This window comes from Balaenoptera musculus, chromosome 19 (assembly GCF_009873245.2).
Source record: "Balaenoptera musculus isolate JJ_BM4_2016_0621 chromosome 19, mBalMus1.pri.v3, whole genome shotgun sequence".
Taxonomy (NCBI): domain Eukaryota; kingdom Metazoa; phylum Chordata; class Mammalia; order Artiodactyla; family Balaenopteridae; genus Balaenoptera; species Balaenoptera musculus.
In genome coordinates, this window is record NC_045803.1 from 60,040,225 (window position 1) to 60,062,541 (window position 22,317).

General features: G+C 53.9%; 1 protein-coding gene across 3 annotated transcripts in view; it reads left to right on the forward strand.

Annotated features, from left to right (window-relative positions):
• Positions 1–22,317, forward strand: part of ACSF3 (acyl-CoA synthetase family member 3) — a 57,119-nt gene that overhangs the window by 20,207 nt on the left and 14,595 nt on the right. For all 3 annotated transcript variants that reach the window (XM_036834940.1, XM_036834941.1, XM_036834943.1), the window contains exons 4-6: positions 827–981; positions 2,576–2,721; positions 9,686–9,798. In XM_036834940.1, the coding sequence (XP_036690835.1) occupies positions 827–981; positions 2,576–2,721; positions 9,686–9,798 (414 nt within the window). The remainder of the gene's footprint in view (positions 1–826; positions 982–2,575; positions 2,722–9,685; positions 9,799–22,317) is intronic.

Consider the following 22,317-nt stretch of genomic DNA (forward strand, 5'->3'; position numbering starts at 1 on the left):
AAAAGAACGATGTAATTTTCTCCCCAAAGAGGAGTGCCTTTGCTCTGTCAAGCAGCTAAGGTGAGGAGCTAATTACAAGCGTGCGATCAGGGACTGGGGCAGGCTGGGGCTGGCTGCAGCGTTTTGGACGCCTTGAGGGGGAAGGCTGTCTCTGTGGGGTGTACTGAGCACGCAGCACCCCGCGCTCCCCGTCCCGCCCTGACCGTGGGCTCATGCGGTGGCTGCACGGAGAGAGCCCCTTCTCTGGAAGATGAGGGCTAACACACGAGCACGTTCTCAGCATGAGCTGAGAAACTTGAAGCACCTTTATATTAAAACGAGAAACATCTGTTACAGAGTAAGATACGAAATTCACATGACTTCTTCGGATAAAACAGCAGACGCCATCCGTTCCCCGTGTGTGCTTGCCCGCCTGCCAGACGCTGTGCTGTGCTCAGGCCTGCCCGGCCCCTCGTGCAGCTTTGTCCACCCTCGTCCGCGTGGCTGGAAAAGCCTGAGGCGCCACCTCTCCCCTGATGGCAGATCCGAGGCCAGTCCCCAGGCCCAGGGCCCACTCCTCCCCGATCCGCTTCCTCTTCACGGGCCACCCCTGAGGCCAGATGCCAGTGTCCCCTGCACAGTGACTCCACGGAAGGTCCACGCGCTTGTGTCGCCCTGTCAAAGTGAGACCCCCTTTGAGACAGGAGCCGCTTGCAGACCCTCGGATGCTTAAGAAAAGGGGGGGGTCCTCTGCTGAGAGCACTCGTCTTGGAACCGAGGGTCCGTACGTGTCTGTGCATGCGTGTCTTCTCATCTTTTTGCTGTGTGCTTCCTTTTTTCTCTTTAGGTTTGGGAAAAGTTCTTAAGCTCTGAAACTCCACGGATTAATGTATTCATGGCAGTGCCTACCATATACAGCAAGTTGATGGATTATTACGACAAACATTTTACCCACCCTCATGTCCAGGATTTCGTGCGTGCAGTTTGTGAAGAAAAAATCAGGTAAATGAAAAGAGTCCACCTTCCCATCCAGAAAGTCAAATATAACTTATTTTTAGTGAGTCAGTTCTACTAAGTTTTAGGAAGCAGTATTTTTTCTTTGCTTTAAAATGTGTATCTACGTCTCTCTCTACGTATCTGTGCTCCCGACGCAGCTGCCTGTATTCTGTATCCGTGTCTCTGTTCTACCTCTGGGTCTTTCTGTCCCTCTGTCTCCGTCTGTCCGCCTGTCTTCCGGTAGAGTCTGAAGGACGAGGATGGGGAAGTCCTTTCTGACCCCACATCTGCTGGCTCTCAGCCCTGCCCCCTCCCCGACCCCCTGCAGACACCCTCCCTGACAGACATGTGGCTGTCTGGCCCCTTCGGTGGCATGGGGTTTGCTCTGCGTGCTCCCACGAGCCTGCCAACTGCAGCGCCTCTCTGCTCGTGGTCACGCGGTTTGTCTGCAGGGCGCACGGAGGTCACGCGGTTCGTCTGCAGAGCGCACGGAGGTGAGCAGTGTGGCGGGTCTTCACAGGCATGATGACACGTGCGCCTAAGAGGTGTGACACGTGTGTCTGTGGCAGACACAGCCTTTAACAGTGCAGCGAGTTGGCGCTGGACAGCCACGAGCTTCATGGCCTCTGTGCGTCTGATTCCTGGTCCTTAAGAGGAGCTCAGGAAAGCCCTCCGTTTCCGGGAGAGAATTCCCAATTAGCCAAGACGAGTATTTCACCTTGTCCTCTGCTCCCATTTAACCACTCTTTGCTCCTTTTCTGAAAAGACGTTTTGATGGAACTAGAGCCCTTTTCTGAGGGTGCCACTGCCAGCACCTCCCTGGATCGGCCTCCCACGAGGCGCCATGGTGGGGCTGGGGTCCAAAGCCCAACCACAAGGACAAGAGTGGGATTGGTAGCACGATGTACCCAGATCTCAGGAGCCAAGGGCAAGAATGAGATCAGAGAGGGGAGATCAGGGTGACTCTGGGTGACAGGCCCTCAGACCTCAGCAGCCAGGCTCCTGGTGGGGAGGGTCCTTGTGCCTGCACCTCCGTGGGGGGAGCACAGGGGTGGTCGTTGCTCCGGCCCCCACTAGAAGCAGAAGCACCTTCCTTCCTGCACACAGTGCTTTCGGGACATGGTGCATGCTGAGGCTCTCAGATATCAGATCAATGTCACTGTCACGTGAGCCGTCAGCGCCAGGCAGTGTTCGTGGAGGAGCCCCCGTGCGCCCCTCACTGGAGACTGCCTGCTTCCGTCTCCCCCTCCTCCTCAGACCCGGTGGCGTTTTGTCCCTAAACCAGATAAGCCGTCATCACCTTATTCTTATCACTGCTCTTTTGTGGGGCTGTTTGTGATTGTTTGTAGAGCGTGCCACCAGGGACCCTCAAATCACTTTCCTTTTACTGTGATTACCCCTTCCTTGTGAAGACCTATTTACATTCTAAAATATACCCAAGGTTCTTCCCAAAGAACAGAGTTAAATTTCAGCCCGAACTGCAGTTTTAGCCGTGAGTTAAAGGGTGACAGTGAGTGGGGTGCTGGGCGCGTTGGCTCTCACCGGGCTGACGAAGCCGTGTGCTCCCGCGAGCTCAGGAGCCTGTGGTTGTGCCGGGCAGGTTGATGGTCTCGGGCTCGGCCGCGCTGCCCCTGCCTGTGCTGGAGAGGTGGAAGGGCATCACCGGCCACACGCTGCTGGAGAGGTACGGGATGACGGAGATCGGCATGGCCCTGTCCAACCCCCTGACCACAGCTCGCCTGCCAGGTACGAGCGGCGCCCGCCAGCTGTGTCCTCCCTCTGCTCTGGGTCCTCGGGTGGGCCAGTCTGCGGAGGATGCTCCCCTGTTGGGCCACGGGCACGTTCTCAGGGTGGCAGTGTCCTTCCCAGGTGACCCAGACGCCGTGTGCTTGGCAGGGCGCCCCCCTCCCCCCCTCCCGGGCCGGGAGCTGCTTCCGTCCAGACCAGGTCGCCCGCGGCCCAGAGTCTCCCATGCAGGTGCCCTGAGCCACACAGGCCAGTGGCAGCGGGAGAGACGGCAGGTGTCGGGGGCAAGGGAGGAGGGACCCCCGCCTGTGCTTGGGGACCTGCATGCGTCTGGATGGCCTGCTGGTCTAGACGGGTTCCTGCCCTTTGGTTTTCCTGTCCCGCCTTCTCTAGGCCATTCCACATAAACAGCCTTCACGTCCCGGGTCCCTGACAGGGAACCTGCAGGCAGAGCCTGAGGCCTGAGACGTGAGCCTGTTCTGTCCTGGACCCTTTTCCAGCCCTCCCGGTCAGTGCCCTCCAGCTTGTCCAAAACACAGTAGGCGTCTGGAAATAAACGTACGTCATCGTGTGCCTGTACTTGCCTCTGGGCATCCGCTTGTCTTGCACGACACTGAAAGACACCCTTCTGGTGGGCAGGTCTGTGAGTTTTCAGTGTGTCTGCCGTCATACTCAGGTAGACGAAGTTGAATCACCTCCAGAGCTTCCCCCTTTCGTGGTCAGCGCCTCCTCGTCCCAGGCTGGCGAGCACGTCCCTGGTTCCTCTCCTTGTAGCTGTGTGTTTCCTGGAACAACACAGAGGCACAGCCTCCAGGACCTGCCTTTGGGTCCGGCTTCTCACACTTGGCAGGACGAGTGTGAGAGACATCCTGTGCCGAGCAGCACCTTCGGTGTTAACCTGTCCACCACCGAAGGACGCTGGGTTGTGTCTGGTCTTGGACAGTTCCCAGTCAGGCCGTCGTGAAGGTCTGTGTGCAGGGTTTTGTGTGAATGCGTCTTTACGTCTCGTGGGCAGTCGCCTCAGAGTACAACTGCTGGGTCAGAAGCGGGTGTGAGCTTGACTTTCTAAGAAGCTGCAAACTGTCCACTCGACAGCCCCGATACTGGGCTGATCTTACCCCTCTGATGGCCTTGGAGAAGTCCCACAGACGGAGCAGGTGTTCACACTGTCGGACCAGGACACCCTCTGTCAGGCGGGGGCAAAGGCTCCGGGACAGAGGGACCTGCGCCCGTGCCCTAAACCCGAGGCTTCTGGGCAGAAATTCTCGAATCTTAATTCGCTGCAGCTCTTCAGGCTCAGGATTCTGCTGTGGCTGTGCGTGGCCTCTTCTCGGCACCGGAACCAAGAGCCCGGGGTCTTTTCTCGCCCGTGAAGCAGGCGGCTCACAGTGGGCGCACGGCCGGCTCTTTGGTTTAGAAACAATGAAGGAAGTAGCTGTCAACCTTGAATCCGGGAGTGAGTCCCTGAGTGCCGCTTCCGGAGCAGTCAGGCTGTATCCTCTGTGCCCCTGACTCCTGGGCCGGGCTCCTTCCAGCCGGGACTCTGGGCTGGCCCATCACAGGTTCCCTGGAGGCCCGGAGGGGCGCGTGGCCTGAAGGAGACTGTTTGCCCGGCTGAGGCCCCGGATGGTGACCTGAGCTGCTGGGCCTGACATGGTTTGATAGGAGGCTGCTATCAGATGCTGGGCTTGCCGGACAGGCGCTCCAGGACCCAGTGAGGCAGTCACCCGCCCCAGAGGCTGGACGGAGCCACAGGACAATTAAAGTCACCTGGCCACAGCTCACACCTGTTATAAAAAGAGGCAGAAGGATAGCCTGCCCTCCTGACTGCAGCCAGCCTGTTGCCCAATGGATACCAGGAGGGTACTCAGTCCCTGCGGGTGTGGGAGGGGCCCGTCCCGTGCTGTGGGAGGGGCCGTATCACGCCGTGTGGGAGGGGCAGCGCCACGTAGTGTGGGAGGGGCCGCACCCATGCAGTGTGGGAGGGGCCATGTCACGCGCTGTGGGAGGAGCCACGTCATCGCAGTGTGGGAGGGGCAGTGTCACGGCGTGGGCGGGGCAGCGTGCACGTGGCGTGGGAGGGGCCGCGTCCACCCTGCGTGGGCGGGGCAGCGTCCACGTGGCGTGGGAGGGGCGGTGTCACGCGTTGTGGGAGGGGCCGCGTCCTCGCGGTGTGGGAGGGGCAGCGTGCACGTGGCGTGGGAGGGGCAGTGTCACGCGGTGTGGGCGGGGCAGCGTCCACGTGGCGTGGGCGGGGCAGCGTCACGCATTGTGGGTGGGGCCACGTCGTCGCGGTGTGGGCGGGGCCGCGGCGGCACGCTGTGGGCGGGGCCGCGTCCACGTGGTGTGGGGGCACGTCACGCGGTGTGGGCGGGGCAGCGTCACGCGTTGTGGGAGGAGCCACGTCGTCGCGGTGTGGGAGGGGCCGTGTCCACGTGGTGTGGGTGGGGCCGCGTCACGCGGCGTGGGCGAGGCAGCGTGCACGTGGCGTGGGAGGGGCGCGTCCACGTGGTGTGGGCGGGTACTGTGCACGTGGCGTGGGAGGGGCAGTGTCACGCGATGTGGGCGGGGCAGCGTCACGCGTTGTGGGAGGAGCCACATCGGTGCGGTGTGGGCGGGGCAGCGTGCACGTAGCGTGGGAGGAGCCACGTCGTCGCGGTGTGGGAGGGGCGGTGTCACGGGGTGTGGGGGGGGCGGTGTCACGTGGCGTGGGAGGGGCCGCGTCACGCGGCGTGGGAATGAGCGTGCACGTGGTGTGGGTGGGGCAACGTGCACGTGGTGTGGGAGGGGCAGCGTTACGCGGCGTGGGGGGGGGCCGCGTCCTCCCGGCATGGGCGGGGCAGTGTGCACGCAGTGTAGGAGGGGCAGCGTCACGCGGTGTGGGAGGAGCCACGTTGTCGCGGTGTGGGCGGGGCAGCGTGCACGTGGAGTGGGAGGGGCAATGTGCACGTGGCGTGGGAGGGGCCGCGCCCACCCTGCGTGGGAGGGGCAGCGTGCACGTGGCGTGGGAGGGGCAGTGTCACGCAACGTGGGAGGGGCAGCGCCACGCGGTTTGGGCGGGGCGGGGCGGGGGCGGGGCGGGGGCGGGGCGGGGGCGGGGGCGGGGGCGGGGGCGGGGCCCCATCTAGGTGGGTATAGGAGGCTGGCCCTACCTGGTTGACCGTGCTCTGTTCCACCCACTGGGGTAGGGGCGGGGGGTTCTGGGGTCTGAGCAGCTGCCCTGTCCTAACACAGCAGTTTCTGCCGTTTGTAGACTTCCCTTTAACAAATCATAGGTTTTGTCTCTGTGTGGAGATTTTAATGCCACTGTTTTGGTAGTGGTGCTGTAATTCTGTCAGCATTTTCTTTTCTTTTTTTCATAAATTTATTTTACTTTTATTTATTTTTGGCTGTGTTGGGTCTTCGTTGCCGCACGCAGGCTTTCTCTAGTTGCAGCGAGCCGGGGCTACTCTTCGCTGTGGTGCGCAGGCTTCTCACTGCGGTGGCTTCTCTTGTTGGGGAGCATTGGCTCTAGGCGTGCGGGCTTCAGTAGTTGTGGCTTGTGGGCTCAGTAGTTGTGGTGCATGGGCTTAGTTGCTTCGCTGCATGTGGGATCTTCCCGGACCAGGGCTCGAACCTGTGTCCCCTGCATTGGCAGGCGGATTCTTAACCACTGCGCCACCAGGGAAGCCCTGTCAGTGTTTTCTTTATAGACATTCTTAGCAGTTCAGGTCTCATTGAATACAATGGACAGTCCTGACTTCCTTAGCATGGGAGAGGGGCTGGAGGTTGAATCAAGCACCAATGGCCAATGATTTAATCAATTGTACCTGCATAATAGAACTTTCATAAAAACCCAAAACAAGGCTGGTGAACACGGGTTGGTGTTGGAGTGTGATGTGCCTGGAGAGTGTGCAAGTTTAGAGACTCCCACCCACCCACGTACTTGCTAGAGGTGTCTCTTCCATCTGGCTGTTCCCGCCTTGTAGCCTTTGTAATGAACTGGTATTCTAGGAAGTGACCTGTTTTGTTGGGTTCTGAGAGCCGCTCTAGCAAACCGTTTAATCCCAGGAGGGGCCCAGGGAACCCCCAGTTTGCAGCCAAGTTGTACAGAAGTTGTGGGTAAGTGGGGACGTGCCCCTGTGACTGTCAGTCCTGTGGGACTGAGGGCAGCCACTCACCTCCCTGGAGGCCACAGCAGATCCCGTAGGGTTCCCTTCCCCACAGCATCTCCCCGCATCTCCCTGAGTTCCCAGCGCCTGGATGGAGCCTCTGCTTCCTCCTTTCTGCAAGTGTTACTGAACTGAGCCAATTACTGACATGGGGTTGTGGGGAAGGAACGTGCAGGATCCAAGCACGGAGAACAAGCGGCTGGTGCTCAAAGGACCCAGACTCCTTATGGCTTTCAGGGAAGGGCTATTAAAGGCGACATTTGCGGGGAGGGCTGCAGATGTGTGACATTCTTCTGATGGGTTGGTGGTGAGGTGACAGGGTGGTGTCCCAGGAATCTCAGTCATCAGCCTTCTGGTTCCAACAGGGCTGGGGGTCTCAGCCTGTAGTCACCATCCTCCACCCGGGTGGGGGCCTTAGTTCACGCAGAACAACTCCAAGATGTGCGTCAGAGTAGTGTGTATGTCTCTTGAGGAGGAGGTACGACTCTGTCTTATTACCGATTTATTGTTCGAGCTCTGAGGTAACTGCTTTTCCTTTGTTTCTGTGTTCCTCTATTTCTCTCATTAGTAACTGCCTCCGTCTGCTCTCTGGAACTCAGGGAAGGTTTAGGAGACTAAAGTGTCTTTTTACAAACACGAAACGAGGGACATGGAGGGGCTTTCGTACTCCCAGGATCCCCAGGGCTCACACTTCAGGAGGCGTCGCCGTCTGGAGGGCTTGGGCCTGAGCAGGCGTCACACCACTGCGGGGACGAGAGCTCAGAAGAAAAGGGAAGAAGAGCAGATTTCACTCCTGAGCGAGGTGGTTGCTCGTGCTTAAGATTCTGTACTTAGTTTAATGAAGTGCCTTCTGATGAAATCATCATATTCTGCCTGATGGCTCAAGGTGTGTTCATGGGACTCTTTATTTCTGGCACATAGTAAAGAAATCATCCTGACCAGTCTCAGAAAGTGATAAATCAATTCACAGTACACCTCCTTCACACAGCACGAAATCCTCTCACTGCCTGGGAACACAGGAAGGAGGACCATCAGCCCAGTGGGCCCGACCGATGTCCTCTTACACATGGCCTTTCTCTCCTGCACTTTATCAGCCCATTTCTTCCCTTAAACCTTTTGTTCTGTGGCTTTTACACACACACTGAGGGCTAAAACCTAGGTCATCCTGCTGACATTTGGCCATAAAATATGAGCAATTGGGAGGGATCTAAAGACCTTGGAAAAAAATCTCCAAGATGCCCGGGCCTGGTCTGTAACCAAGCAGTCAGAGCTGTGGCCCCGCCGGTCCTTAGCAGACCATGAGGTCCAAGGAGGAGCAATGCAGACAACAGGGCTGAGACAAACTCTTCACTGGAGACAGATCCAGAGGGAAGCTACGACCCTGAGGTCCGCTGGGAAACACATCCCCAGTGTCGGGACTGTGGCCGCCTTGGCCCCAGGTCCTGCAGAGCCTGCAGGAGGGCAGGGCTTGGACCCAGCTCGTGTTCACAGCCTAGGTCTTGTCTCTGGTCCTCGTGTCTTGTCTGCAGCTGAGGTGGAACACCCCCTTTTCCAGGCTGTCTCCGGTCTTGAGCGTCCTGCCACTCGTGCAGCCCCCGGCCCCAAGTAGATGACCCGCAGGAAGAGAGGAGGGTAATGCGTGGCGGTTCCTTTCATACACAACATCCAGGGGGCAGGTCCCCGGAGAATGGGTTAGTGGTTGCTGGGGTGGGGGGAGATGTGACAGCTGACGGGGACAGGTTTCCTTCTGGGCTGCTGGAAAGTTCTGGAGCTAGATGGAGGTGATAATGGCACAATGTTGTGAATGTGCTGAATGCCCCTAAATCCTAGGCTTTATAATGAATAGCTGCATCATATGTGGATTTCACTGTAGTTCTTAAATATTTGGAAGCAAAAGAGAAGGAGGGGAGGAAGGAGGAGGAGGAGGCGGCGGTGGCCCCCAGGACCCCAGACAGAAGACGGGCTGAGGAGGACAGGGCCGCACCGCACCATCTAGCACGCTGAGCCCTGCGTCACAGACGTTTCCAAGCGTGCGGATCCCAGAGTGCTAAGCAGCTCGTGGAGTTTGCCAAGTGGGCTTCCTGGGACTTGTCTCCTGTGACAAGTCCTCATTGATAACAGTTAAAGGTCCTGAGACCTTGAAGTGAAGCCTCAGACACTTGGCATTTGGCCCTGGAATCTCTGCCCCGCGTCAGCTATTCATTACAGTGGCCGCGGGGACTCCACTGCGGCCACCACCTGCCCTCACCTCTGCAGGTTCAAAAGCTGATTATAACCACACGGGGCGAAGACACTGAGCCAACCACAGGCACCTAGCGAGTGAGCAGGACGCTGGCTACATCACCCCTGCCCTGAGGACCCGCTCACCCTCTGGCATCTGTCCCACTCCAGCCCCTCCCCAGCGACAAACCGCGGCCACCTGTGCCCTGACCGCTCAGCCGGGTGCTCCAGTGAGATAGAAGTGCCCTTGCCTCTCGCCCTGGGTGCTGCGCGGCCCTCCCGAGGTGCCCCGAAGGCCCCGTAGGGCATTCGGAGCCCTGGCTGCTGCTCTGCGTGTCCCGCCTAAGGCTGTGCTCTTGGCTCCTGGGGCTTCGCCCCCTGTATGCACGTGACAACGGGGCAGGACCCCTGTGCGCGCACATCATGTCCGTGCGGGGTTCCCATGCGTGTGCACGTGACAGCCACGCGGGACCCCCCCCCCGCCTCCGTGTGTGCACGTGACGTCAGGCAGATCGGAGCACCTCAGTGTGCGGCGCTCTCCTTCAGAACCCTGCTGACCGCCTCCTTCCCTCGTGCCTCCCCGCCCCTTGCAGGCTCCGTGGGGACCCCGCTGCCCGGCGTCGAGGTGCGCATTGTGTCAGAAAGCCTGCAGAAGGACGGCTACCCCTACGTTGTCCACGCGGAGGGAAATGAGGAGGACACCAAGGTGAGCCCCTGTGTTCTCTCTGGCGGCACGTGGGCATCACACGGCCACGACCACCCAGCAGGCCGATGGCAGAGGTTGAGGCCCCACCGCTCGGGGACGGCCCCTGGACTGCGGCGCCGCCGGCTGGCCTTGACTCAGGGCGCTGCTGGTGTTTTGGGCGTTGCCTGCCATGTGGACGGTGCAGAGTGAGGCCCAGCAGGGCTCCCCGCGCTCAGCCAGGCTCCTCCTGGGCTCTGTCCTCTGGGCCACGTTGAGATGGGTCCTGATAGCCTCAGCTAGGACAGCCCGAGTTAAAGCAGAGATCGTTGTCGGCAGGATCTTGTCAAAAATTCTGCGCTGGCGGGACGCTGGCACCCACTTGGAGTGGACGCCGACAGTGTAACCGGCCCCCAGCCTTGCAGTCGCCCATTTGGACAAATTCACGGAAGCTGTAAACTGACGTTCCCCACTTGGGAAGTCACTGTTCCCTGCTTTCTGTGTTGTTCTAAGATCCGGAGGGGAAGGGGAAGAGAGGACTGCTGTCTTGTTTCAGTGAGGACTTTCACAGCCACAGGTCTGCTGGTCATAAGCGATCAGGGTCATAGAAGAGGTTCGGTTTTGGTAGGAAGTGGAATTTTGATTTAAGAGACTGTTTTCTCCACAGCGGCTGTCCATACTCTTGACTTCTGTTACCCTGACAAGTTTTAAAAGCTGAAAGTAGCAGTGATCCTGTCTCTCACTTGTGCCGGGAGGGGCCGCGGACAGGCCCTGCCCTTGTGGGCCTCGGTCTCCAGTGGGAAATGGCAGCGTTCAAGAGATGGTTGTTGAATGTCTTAGCTCCAGAACGTAGGTGGAACTTGGGTGGGTTTTCCTGTAATTTTATGAAAAATGACATCAAGAAGTATGTGTTCCGTTTACCCGAGAACCTCTCACCTGGATCCTCCTTGCTGGGCTCGCGCCCTCTCGGCCTCTCCTCCCAGATGTGATGGTCCTCCCCACCAGCCTTGCTCCCGTCCACGGTGTGTGGGCAGCTTTCAGGGCGGCCTCAAGGCCCCTGGCGTCCAGCCCTCCTGGCAGTAATGGGGCTGCCGCCCCCTGCTGGATGCTCAGTCCGCCGGCTCGGGGTATCGTTCCAGGGACCCCGCGTGGGAGGAGGGCCCCAGCAGAGGAGCGTCGGGGGCATGTGGGTCCATCAGGCACTAGCAGCACAGAGGGCGGGGGGGGCCCCTGCACCGCCCTGCCTGAGCTCCTGTCATGCTGGATGTGGCAGGGATGCTGCCAGAGGGAGGTGCGGCTGGAGAGCGTCTCCCTCCTCAGTCACACCGAAGTTTAACAACTTGGGGCAAGCAGCCGCCCCCTCACGCGGCTCCCGCTCGGGGCTGTAGGGGTTTCCTCACTGAACCGCGCTCAGAATAGGAGGTGGCAGCCTGGCCCTGAGCATCTTGACGGTCAGAGAAGGAAGCGCGTGGTCCACGGCGTGGGGGCTCGGGGGCAGTGGAGACAGAGCAGGGATGACGATCCGCTGGCCACAAGCCAGGCCCCATAAACGTGAAGGTAAGGGGACCTGGAGCTCGAGGCTGCGTGTTCTAGAACGTTTCCAACTCAGTGGAGGAGTCAGTGAGACACACGGTCCAGAATGGAGCCGTCTCCATGGCCGATGACGGCCCGGGGCGGAGAGCGCAATCACAGGCCGGTTGCCCCTGGGGGCTGGGGTGGGCCTGGGCCTGGGCTCGCTCCCCCGAGCTGGTCAGAGGCCACCGCCGCCGCCGCCCCCCGCTGCCGGGAGCGCGACAGGGGCACTCCCCGCCTCCCATGCGCTTTCCCCGGCTCCGTGCGGAGCGGCAGCCCAGGGGCCGCCTCCCGGCTGGGGGTATTGCTCACCGCCCGCCCCCAGGACCCTTAGCGGGGAACAAGGCCAGACCCCAGACTCAGGCGGGCGAGACCTCCGTGGAGCCTCCGCCTGGGTCCCCGCGCTGCGCAGGACGGGTGGGACGGGGTGCGCCCCTAAGGCAGGAGAACCGGGCTCAGGCCTTGCTGAGGAAGCGCCTGCTCTCGGCTTCTGTGACCTCACAGGCACTCCCCCTTGCTGACGCCGGCAGCGAGGAGGACGCCGGCTGCTCGCCTGGCCTGGAAAGTGCTGGCTCTGTCCCTGCGGGGACTCCAGTGAAAACCGCCAGCTCTCTTCTGATCGCCGCCCACGCTCGGCAGGTCCCGACGGCAGGGACTCTTTCATGTTCCGAAATCAGGGGGGCTGCGGGCGATGTGGCTCAAGATTTTTGTTAACATTTAATTGGAAATCACTTCAAACTTACAGGAAAGTTGCAAAAATACCAGTGTGAAGAAAGCCCGCTCGCCCTTGCCCGGTGCACTTGTCCTTCCCCTCTGCCAGGGCACCACGCGGGCCAGCATGGGCTCCTGCAGCGTCCGTCCTCCTCCCACTGCCTGGCGCCCCTCCCTCTGCCGCTATCCCCGCCCCGCCCCCCCCATGACGCCGCGTGGTGACTCCTTCCACTGCAGGCTCTCTGGGGTCAGGGTCCTCTTTGCTTGTCATGAGGGCAGATCTTGAACTTGGAAGTACCTCCTAAGCCAGATGGTCACAGGCCCTTTGACCTGAATGGCAGGCGCAAGGCCGGCGCAGGCGCATTGACCAAGGAGACGTGTGTCGCGTAGCGGGCGTGTGCGCGGAGCCCGCAGCGGGGCAGCAGGACTGGCGGGGCCCACAACCTCTCTGGGGACGACCTCTCTGTGGGGTCTGTGGCTGGGGCCTCTCCATCCTCCCTTCCTTACTCCTCTCCTCCAGCCAGAACGTGGGGAGCCCCCCTGGGCTGGAGCCTGGGGAAGGAAACGCAGCAGCGGCGATGGCGCCCACCAGGCGGTGCAGTGCTGCGGTCAGGGTCCTCCCGCCTCTGAAGCCTGAGAGCTCTTGCTTCTCTGGCAGGAACCGACCGCCGAGAATCAGGAGTGGTGACCAGGGGCCTCTCGGGCCTGTGTCTACCCCGCAAAGCGGAGGCCCAAGGGCGGACAGGAGCCCTGCGAAGGCACAGGGTGCCTGGGCCAAGGGGTGCTCCCAGGCAGCAGGGAGAATCCGGTCCACTCCTGCCAGCCCAGAGCAAGGGCAGAGGGAGGCTGTGGAGGCCCGGTGCCCGACGCTCAGGGGATGCTCCCTTGTCCTGGCTACGGTCAGGGTCACCTGCCCACCCTGCAGAGCATGGCGGGGCTCCTGCTGTGGGTCCCCGTCTGTGCCTCCCAGTGTGCGGGTGCCCTGGCCGCGCTGGGTGGTCCGTGGCCGGCAGCCTGGGGGCACTCCGGTGCCCCAGCGTCCGCGGCTCTGCAGCCATCGCTTCCTGCGTCTTGCACTTTGTCTGGCGGGACGTCAGGGGCTGGAAGAGCGGGCGGCCTCCCCACAACGGCCTGGTCCCGGTGAGGTGGTTCCAGCGTCACGGTGTCCTCTGCTGTCTCCCCGTGAGGCCCTGGGCATGGGGTAGGGGGCTTTGTTTGCCGCGATGTTTCTTTTTGTGTGTTCCTCTTCCCAGCTGACAAACTCTGCAAGCACACGGTGTGGTCTCTCTCTTTTTTTTAAATTTAGTCATTGAGGTATAGTTGTCTCTATTTATTGTTTCAATTTGCTCACTTACGTAAGAGCCAAATGCCAGCCAGCAGAGACGGGTCCATTGACAGATACAGGCCACACTGCCATGTAACGCAGAGGTGACCAGGCCTTACGTGGAATCCTCTTGTCTTGCTAGGATGCAGACAGCCACGTGGGGTGTGGGACAAGCTGGGACAGGAGGACAGCGGCAGCGAGCGCCGCTTCCCTTTATCCCCTTAAAATCAGTTACCTCGTGTGGCCACGTGCAAGCTGCCGCCCCGGACAGTGGGCTGATGTGTGGGTGCCTGTGCGCCCCCCGCCTCTCCCATGCTCCCTCTCGCCACTTCCCCTGTCGCTGCCATGGACCATGGATTGCTGCGCGGACCGTGGGGGTGGGGATGGGGACAGGGGCCCTGCGGGGCCTGAGCACGCTCTGCCCTGCGATGAGTGGTGGGGTGCTGTCCCCACGAAGGCACTCACTTCAGGCAAGCAGCTGACCATCGTCAGCCGTGTGCTTCTGCCTCTTAGTGTGAGGTGGGTCCACTACCTCTTTTCCAAGGGCCTGGTAGGAGGCGGCAGGACCCTAAATGAGGACTTTCACACGGGAAGGCGGGTCCAGTTGGCCCCCTGACGTGCCAGGCGAGCATCTGGAGCGCTTAGCCCCGCTGTGCCTCTTGCCTGCCCCCAAATGTGCTTTTAACGTCCCTCTGGAGCCACCCTGCCTCCTCTGTTGGCTTCATCCTTCGTGTTGTGAGGACCGGCTCCTGTCCTGGGGCTGGGCAGTGGGCAGTGAGCTACACAGCCCTCCCATCAGGACGCATTGGGAGCGGGGCCCACGGCCCAAGAGGCGCCAGGCCTTTGGGGACAGGCTCTGCGGTGTGTCCGGTCCCGCCCCTGCCCCGGTCCTGCCCCCTCACCTGAGCTCCCACACCTTCCGCCAGCTCAACTCCTCCTCCTTGGAGCTTGTGTCATGGTTCCACCCGGGACTTTCCAGCAACTCCTGCCTCTGAGATGCTTTCAGATGAGGAAGCACGTGTTCTCACGCCGGCAGCTCTCGGGCACAGCCCTGGCCGCCCAACGACGGAGTGGCCCACGAACGAAGAGTACATGTGTCAGGTGCCCTGGGTCAACACGTTCTTACGCGCCCGAACGGGGTCCCCTGTGAGGACAGCCAGCCTTTTCACTGCAGGGTGGATGGCAGGTGTGGTCTGAAGCCATGCGGTCGCCGGGAGTCCGGGTTCTGGATGCGTGCCTCGCCCCCTGCACCCAAGCTGGGTCCCCAGAGTACGGGGACTGCCCGCCCAGTCCCATGGGCAGATAGTGTAGCTCTGAGTGCTTCTGAGGCATGGCAGCAGAAACCTGCAGCGCCCTGGCTCTGCCTGTGACCCGGTGATGTACAGGACGGATTTTAGTCGAAGGCAGCGTTTATGGTTACGCACTATTTTAGGTTGTTTGTTATTAGAACTTCGAATTGGTGGTTCGCTTTCCCCCTCCCTGAAGAAATGAAAAAATGCCTTATCTTTCTCTGGCATAAAGAAAATGGTGATGTGTCTTAGTTTCTTTATTTTAAAGATTTTTGTTTTTTGAAGTGGACCATTTTTTAAAGTCTTTATTGCATTTGTTACAATATTGCTTCTGTTTTGGTTTTTTGGCCCTGAGGCATGGGGAATCTTAGCTCCCAGACCAGGGATTGAGCCCGCACCCCCTGTATTGGAAGGTGAAGTCCTAACCACTGGACCGCCAGGGAAGTCCCATGTCTTAGTTTCTTGATACTTGCTTTCTGTAGACCAGAGACTCCCTGGCAGATCTGTACAAAAACTAGAATTGGTGGGTGGGTGTGTCTTTCTGGCATTGAACCCATGATGGGTGTATAGATGAACCTAAGAACACGCTCAGATGGAGTGTTGAGTGGGATTGTGCTGAGTAGGTGAGGGGTCTTGAGGGGATTCAGTTCAAAGAGTTGGTTTCGGTTCCAGAAGACCCTGACTCTGTGCTCCGCGTGTCTGTGGCCACAGAGCCTGCATGCCAGCAGCTCCTGTGCTCGGGGGCTGGTCTGTGTGTCACGGGAAGGGGCAGAGCAGTGTCCGTGGACAGTGGCCATCCTTGTTCACCAAATCCATGTCCCGTCCGTGGGGAGGCGCGGCCCAATTTCAGAGGTGCTAAACGTGAAAAAATGCTCCGTGGAGTTCAGAAGTTAGTATCTTGCATTTCATGCAACTTGCCTGGAAGAAGACTGTGAATATCCTTTCTTACTGTATGAAATCAGAAATCTAGGACTCAGTGCTGGGGGTGGGCAGGAAGTCCTCTCTGACTGGATGAGCTCTGGTCCCTGCTTCCTGCCCACCATACACGCCTGCTCGCATGCGGTCAGCATGCACCTGGCCGTGGGTCCAGCATGATGGAGGAATAAAGGGAGGGTCCACAGACAACAGGAGCTGGAGTGAACGCAGCACGGGGTTGGGTGATCGTGTCTGTAAATTAACACACAGTAGGTATTGTCAGGACACAAGCACACAGTGATTTGAATAGGTGATGTGCAATACCAAGAATGCCTGCCCTGAGGCAGAAGAGTGACTGTGATAAGAGGTCTCTGTAGGGCACCCAGTGCTGGGGAGTGCTGAGGAAGGGGACACAGGGACGTGGATTTCTACGGTAGAATGGAACTCAGTTAGAACTGCCCACTTCTCCCTTCAGTTCTGTCAGGTTTTTTGCTTCGTATATTTTGATGGTTTGTCCTTAGGTGTGTGAATAAAGTCTATTTTCTCTGATATTAGTACCGCCACCCTGGTCTGTTTTGGTCGGTTGCTATTTGCAGGAATATCTTGATCCACCCTTTTACTTCCCATCCACCTGTGTCTCTGGATCTCAAGTGAGTTTCTTGTAGGCAGGCTATACAATTGACCCTTGAACAACATGGGTTTGCACAGGTCCACTTATATGTGGGTTTTTTTTTCCAGTAAACATGCACTACAGTATTACACGATCCACAGTTGGTTGAATCCATGAATGTGGAACCACAGATACAGAGGGCTGACTATAAAGTTAGTCGCAGATTTTCAACTGTGTGATGAGTCTCTGCCCATAATCCCCACATTGTTCAAGGCTCAGCTGTCGTTGGATCATGGGTTTTTATCCATTCCACCAATCTGTCTTTAGACTGGAGAATTTAATCCATTTCCATTTAAAGTAATTACTGATAAGGATGGACTTACTTCTGCTATTTGTGTTCTATGTGCCATATAGCTTTTTTTGGTCCCTAATTTCCCACATTACTGTCTTCTTTTGTGTTTAGTTGATTTTTTGTAGTGAAATGTTTAAATTCCTTTCTCATTTCCTTTTGTGTATTTTCTCCAGCTAATTTCTTTGTGGTTGCCATGAGGATTACATTTATCATTCTAAAAATTTTAACACTAATTTGGATTTATACCAGCTTAACTTTAATAACATGCAAAAACTCTGCTCCTTTACAGTTCTGTCTTTACCCCTTTCAGCTGTTGATGTCACAAGATTACATCTTTATACGTTCTGTGCCCTAAAACATAAATTAATTCTTTTCAATGTATTAGTCTCCTAAATTATGTAGAAAAAAAGATTTGGAGTTACAAACCAAAGTTTGTAATACTAGTTTTTACAGTGATAATTTTTTTAATGTGTTAGTCTCCTAAATCATGTAGAAAACAATGTGTAATAGTGCATGTATTTACTTCTGTTGAGATCTTTCTTTCTCCATACAGCTTCGGTGTGCTGACTAGGTGCTTTCTTTTAACCTGCAGGACTCATTTGAGCATTTCTTGCAGGGCAGGTCTAGTGGTCACAGACTTCCTCAGCTTTTGTTTATCTGGAAATGTCTTAATTTCTTCCTCACTTCTGAAGAACATTTTTAGTGGATATCGGATTCTTTGTTAACTTTTTTTTCTTTTAGCACTTTGAATATATGGGTGCACTGCTTCTGGCTTCCAAAGTTCTGATGAGAAATCTGCTGACATAATCTTATTGAAGATCTGCGTCCGTCTTGCCCACCCTGGCTTCCACAGTCTGTGTGCAAGCTGCTCTAGGAATACATGCACAGCTGCCTGCGGGGGCGGGAGGAGTGGTAGCTGCTACGGTGCTAAGAGCTGAAAATGACCAAAATTACCCACAGTTTACCCTCCAAGCCTTCCCCTGGAAGTTGCAAGCCTTCAACAGACTCCAGGTTTCAAAAATAGTTACATCAGACAGATCTGCCAGTGCACTTGTCCGGGTGGGAGCTGGATTCCTGGTGTTTCTTGCTCTGCCCACTTCCCCTCCAGTTACTTTCTTACTGTTGGGTTTCGAGAGTTCTTTGTCGGATATGTGATTTGCCAATATTTCCTCCCAGTTTGTGGCTTGTCTTTACACTGTCTTGTATTTCATAAAGCAGAAGTTTTTAATTTTCATGAGGTCTAATTTCTCTCTTTCTCTTACTTTTATGGATCATGCTTTTGGTGTTATCGCTAACTCCAGGTTACAAAGCTTTCTCCCGAAAGTTTTATAGTTTTACAGTTTACATTTATATCTATTGTGCATTTTGGTGAATTTTTGCATTATATATGAAATTTAGTTGGAGCTTATTTTTTTCCATATCCAGTTGTTCAAATACTGTTTGCTGAAAAGACTACCCTTTCTTCTTTGCAATTTTGTCAAAAATCAATTTTACATATTTCAGCAGGTTCATATATAGATTATATATTCTCTTCCACTGATATGTGTGTCTGTTCCTTTGCAATACCACAGTCTTGACTACTGTGGCTTTATAGTAAGCCTCAGAATTGTAGTGTTACCCTACCAACTTTATTCTTGTTCAGAGGTTTTTTTTTTTGGTTATTCTAGTTCTTTTGCTTGCTCATACCAATTTTAGAAATAGCTTGTCCATATCTACAAAAAATCCTTTTGGGATCTTGGTCAAAGTTGCATTAAACCTATAGATCAATTTGGGAAGAATTAACATCTTTACCTTGACGACTCTTTCAATCCATGAACATGGTGCCCCCCTCCATTAACTTAGGTCTGCTTTGGGGGTGTGTGGGGGGGAGTGTATGTGTGAGATTTTCAGCATGCTGATACTGAACGTGTTCTGCTAGGTTTATACCTAAGTATTTCTTCTTTTCTCCATCTCTTTCTCCTCCTTTTCCTCTTCCTTTTCAACGATTGTAAATATAGAATTTTTTGGTTTTTTGTTTCTAATTGTTTATCACTAGTGTATAGGAATACAGTTGATTCTAGTGTATTGACTTTGTATCCTGTAGTAATCCTGGTAAATTTGTTTTTCAGTTTTAGGAGGATTTTTTTTTTTAATTCCTTGAGATTTTCTACACACACAATTTTTTTCTGCAAATAGAACAGATTTATTTATTCTTTTCCAATCTCTATGCCTTTTATTTCTTTTTCTTGCCTAACTACCCTGACTAGGATTTCCAGTATGATGCCAAATAGGAATAGTGAGATTGGATGTCCTTGTCCTATTTCCGATTTATGGGGAAAGTATTTGGTCTTTCACTATTAAGCATGACAGTAGCTATAGGCTTTTTGTAGATTCCATTCTATTTTTGATATGCTGAGAGGTTTTTTTTTATATATAAATTTGTTTATTTATTTATATTTTATTTTTGGCTGTGTTGGGTCTTCGTTGCTGTGCACAGGCTTTCTCTAGTTGTGGCGAGCGGGGGCTACTCGTTGTTGCGGTGCACGGGCTTCTCATTGCGGTGGCTTCTCTTTTTGCAGAGCACGGGCTCTAGGCATGCAGGCTTCAGTAGTTGTGGCACACAGGCTCAGTAGTTGTGGCACACTGGCTTAGTTGCTCCATCCGCGACATGTGGGATCTTCCCGGACCAGGGCTCGAACCCGTGTCCCCTACATTGGCAGGCAGATTCTTAACCACTGTGACACAAGGGAAGTCCGAGAGTGTTTTTTATCATGAATGGATTTCGGATATTTTCAAATGTCTTTTTTGCATTGATTGGGTTTTCTTCATTAGGCTGCTGATATGGTGGGCTGCATGGATGATTTCCCTAGTGTTTCCAGGACAGACCCCACTTGGCCGTGGTGGGTCATTCTTTTTATTCAGTACTGGATTTGCTTTACTGACATTTTGTTGTGGATCTTTGCGGCTCTGTTCATGAGGGATTTTGGTCTGTAGTTTTCTTTTCTTGCAAATTCTTTCTGATTTGGGTATCAAGGTAATGTAAGCATCATAAAATTAGTTGGGAGGTGTTCCCTCCTCTTTTACTTTCTGGAAGAGACTGTATATAGTTGGTGTTATGTATTTTATAGAATTTCCACTGAAACCGTCTGGGCCTAGAGGTTTCTTCTTTTGGAAGGTTTTAACTATGAATTCAGTTTCTTTAATAGTTAAAGAACTATTCAGGTCATCTATTGCATCTTGGGTGAGTTTTGGTAGCTTGTGGTTTTTGAGAAATTGAATACTTTATGCGCATAGAGTTTTTCACAGTATTATTCCCTTACTGACCTTTTAATGTCTGCATAGTCTGAAGTGATATGCTTCCCACAACTCATGTTGATAATTTGTGTCTTGTATTTATTTTTTCTTTGTTATTCTTGCTAGAAGATTATCCATTTTTAAAATCTTTTTTCAAAGAATTCACTTTAGGATTCATTGAATTTTCTCCATTATTTTTCTCTTTTCAATTTTTTTTCTTTTTTTAATTTTTGGCCACAACCCGCGGCATGCGGGCTCTTAGCCCCCTGACCAGGGACCGAACCTGCATCCCTGCATTGGAAGGTGGAGTCTTAACCACTGGACTTCCGGGAATGTCCCTCTGTTCAATTTTTATTGGTTTCAGTTTTTATCTTAATTGCTTCTTCTCTTCTGCTTGCTTTTGGCTTATTTTTCTCTTTTTCTAGTTTCTTAAGGTAAAACTTTAGGTTATTGATATGAGATTTTTTTCTTTTTTTCTAATATATGCATTTAATGATATGAACTTCCCTCTAAACATTGCTTGAGCTTTACCCTTGAAATTTTGATATGTTGTGTTTTAATTTCATTCAATTCAAAATATTTTCTAATTTTCTAATTTTCCTTAAGACTTCTTCTTGACTCATGGATAATTTAGAAGTGTGTTGTTCAATTTTTCTGTTATTGATTTCCAGTTTAATTCCACTACTGTCAGAAAACATACTTGATATTATTTCAGTTTTTTAAAATTTGTTAAGCTGTGTTTTATGGCCCAGAATGTGGTCTATCTTGGTGACTGTTCTAGTGCACTTGAACAGAGTGTGTATTCTACTGGTTTTGGTTGGGGTGTAAATGTCAGTTAGATGAAGAAGGTTGATGGTGGTGTTCAGGTCTCTCAAAGCCATGCTGGTTTTCTGACTACTAGTTCTAGCACCAAGTGAGGAGTGTTGAAGTCTCCAGTTATAATTATGTGTCTATTTCTCCTATCAGTTTTTTTAAAAATAAATTTATTTATTTATTTATTTATTTTTGGCTGCGTTGGGTCTTTGTTGCTGCGCGCAGGCTTTTCTCTAGCTGTGGCAAGCGGGGGCTACTCTTCGTTGCGGTGCGTGGGCTTCTCATTGCGGTGGCTTCTCTTGTTGTGGAGCACAGGCTCTAGGCACGCAGGCTTCAGTAGTTGTGGCTCACAGTCTCTAGAGCGCAGGCTCCGTAGTTGTGGCGCACGGGCTTAGTTGCTCCGCGGCACGTGGGATCCTCCTGGACCCCGGCTCGGACCCGTGTCCCCTGCATTGGCAGGTGGATTCTTAACCACTGTGCCACCAGGAAAGCCCTCTCCTATCAGCTTTTTGTTTCATGCATTTTGAAAATCTGTTGCTTGGTGAACACACACTTATAATTACTATGCCTTCTTGGTGAATTGACTTTTATCATCACGTAATGCTGCTGCTAACATTCTGCTGTTAAGTTTATTTAATTTGGTATTAATATAGCCACTTCCATTTCTTTGGATTGATGTTTGCATGGTATATATTGTTCCATCCCTTTGCTTCTAACCTACCATGTAACTGTATTTGAAGTGAGTTTCTTATAGACAGCACATAGTTGGATCATGTATGTTTTTTAATCTAATCTGAAGTGTGTCTTCTAATTGGCAAGTTTAGACCATGTGCATTTAATGTGACTATTGATATGTTTGAATTTAAGCCTCTCATTTGTTATTTGCTTACTGTTCTGTCCCTTGGTTTCTCATTGCTTGGTTTCCCTCTAACTGCCCTCTTTGGGGTCAATTTTTTAGTATTCCATTTTAATTTATCTGTTGAGTTTTTGAACACATGTCTTCTAGTTTTTTAGTAGTTGTCCTAGAGACTACAAAATACATACTTCACTTTTTGAAATCTACTTAGACTCAACATTTTGACACTTCCAGAAGAACACAGAACTCCTACTACATGTACTGTCAAAGAAAAATTAATCATCACTCATGTTAAAGATGATGAGGCTGACTCAGGACCGTCACGATGGGTGTAGGAGCCACTGCAGTGGGATTTGCAGGAGGGGAGAGAGATTGAGCTCAACTTCAAATACAGCGTCGGCAAGTGTGGGTTCACAGCCAAGGAGCAGGTGGAGTCATTGGGTGGAAATTTGCTGAGAGGAAACATCAAGTGTCAGGGGGGTTCTGGCTAAACCGACCTAACAGGATCTTTGAAAGCCAGGTGGTCAGACGTCAACTGCGAGATGGTGGGGGATGAGGAACCCGGTCAGATATGAGGGTGAGCAGATATCAGGGCGGAGGGGGCCTCTCACTACACTGACTTAGCCGAGTTCTTGCTAAAACTGGATTTGTTTTTAAAGGTTTTTTTTTTTTTTTGCTTGTCTTTATGGAAATGAGATTAGTGGTTTTTTTTAATGTTTTATTTATTTTATTTTATTTATTTATTTTTGGGTGCGTTGCTGTGCGCGGGCTTTCTTCTAGTTGCCGCTAGTGGGGGCTCCTCTTCGTTGCAGTGTGCAGGCTTCTCAT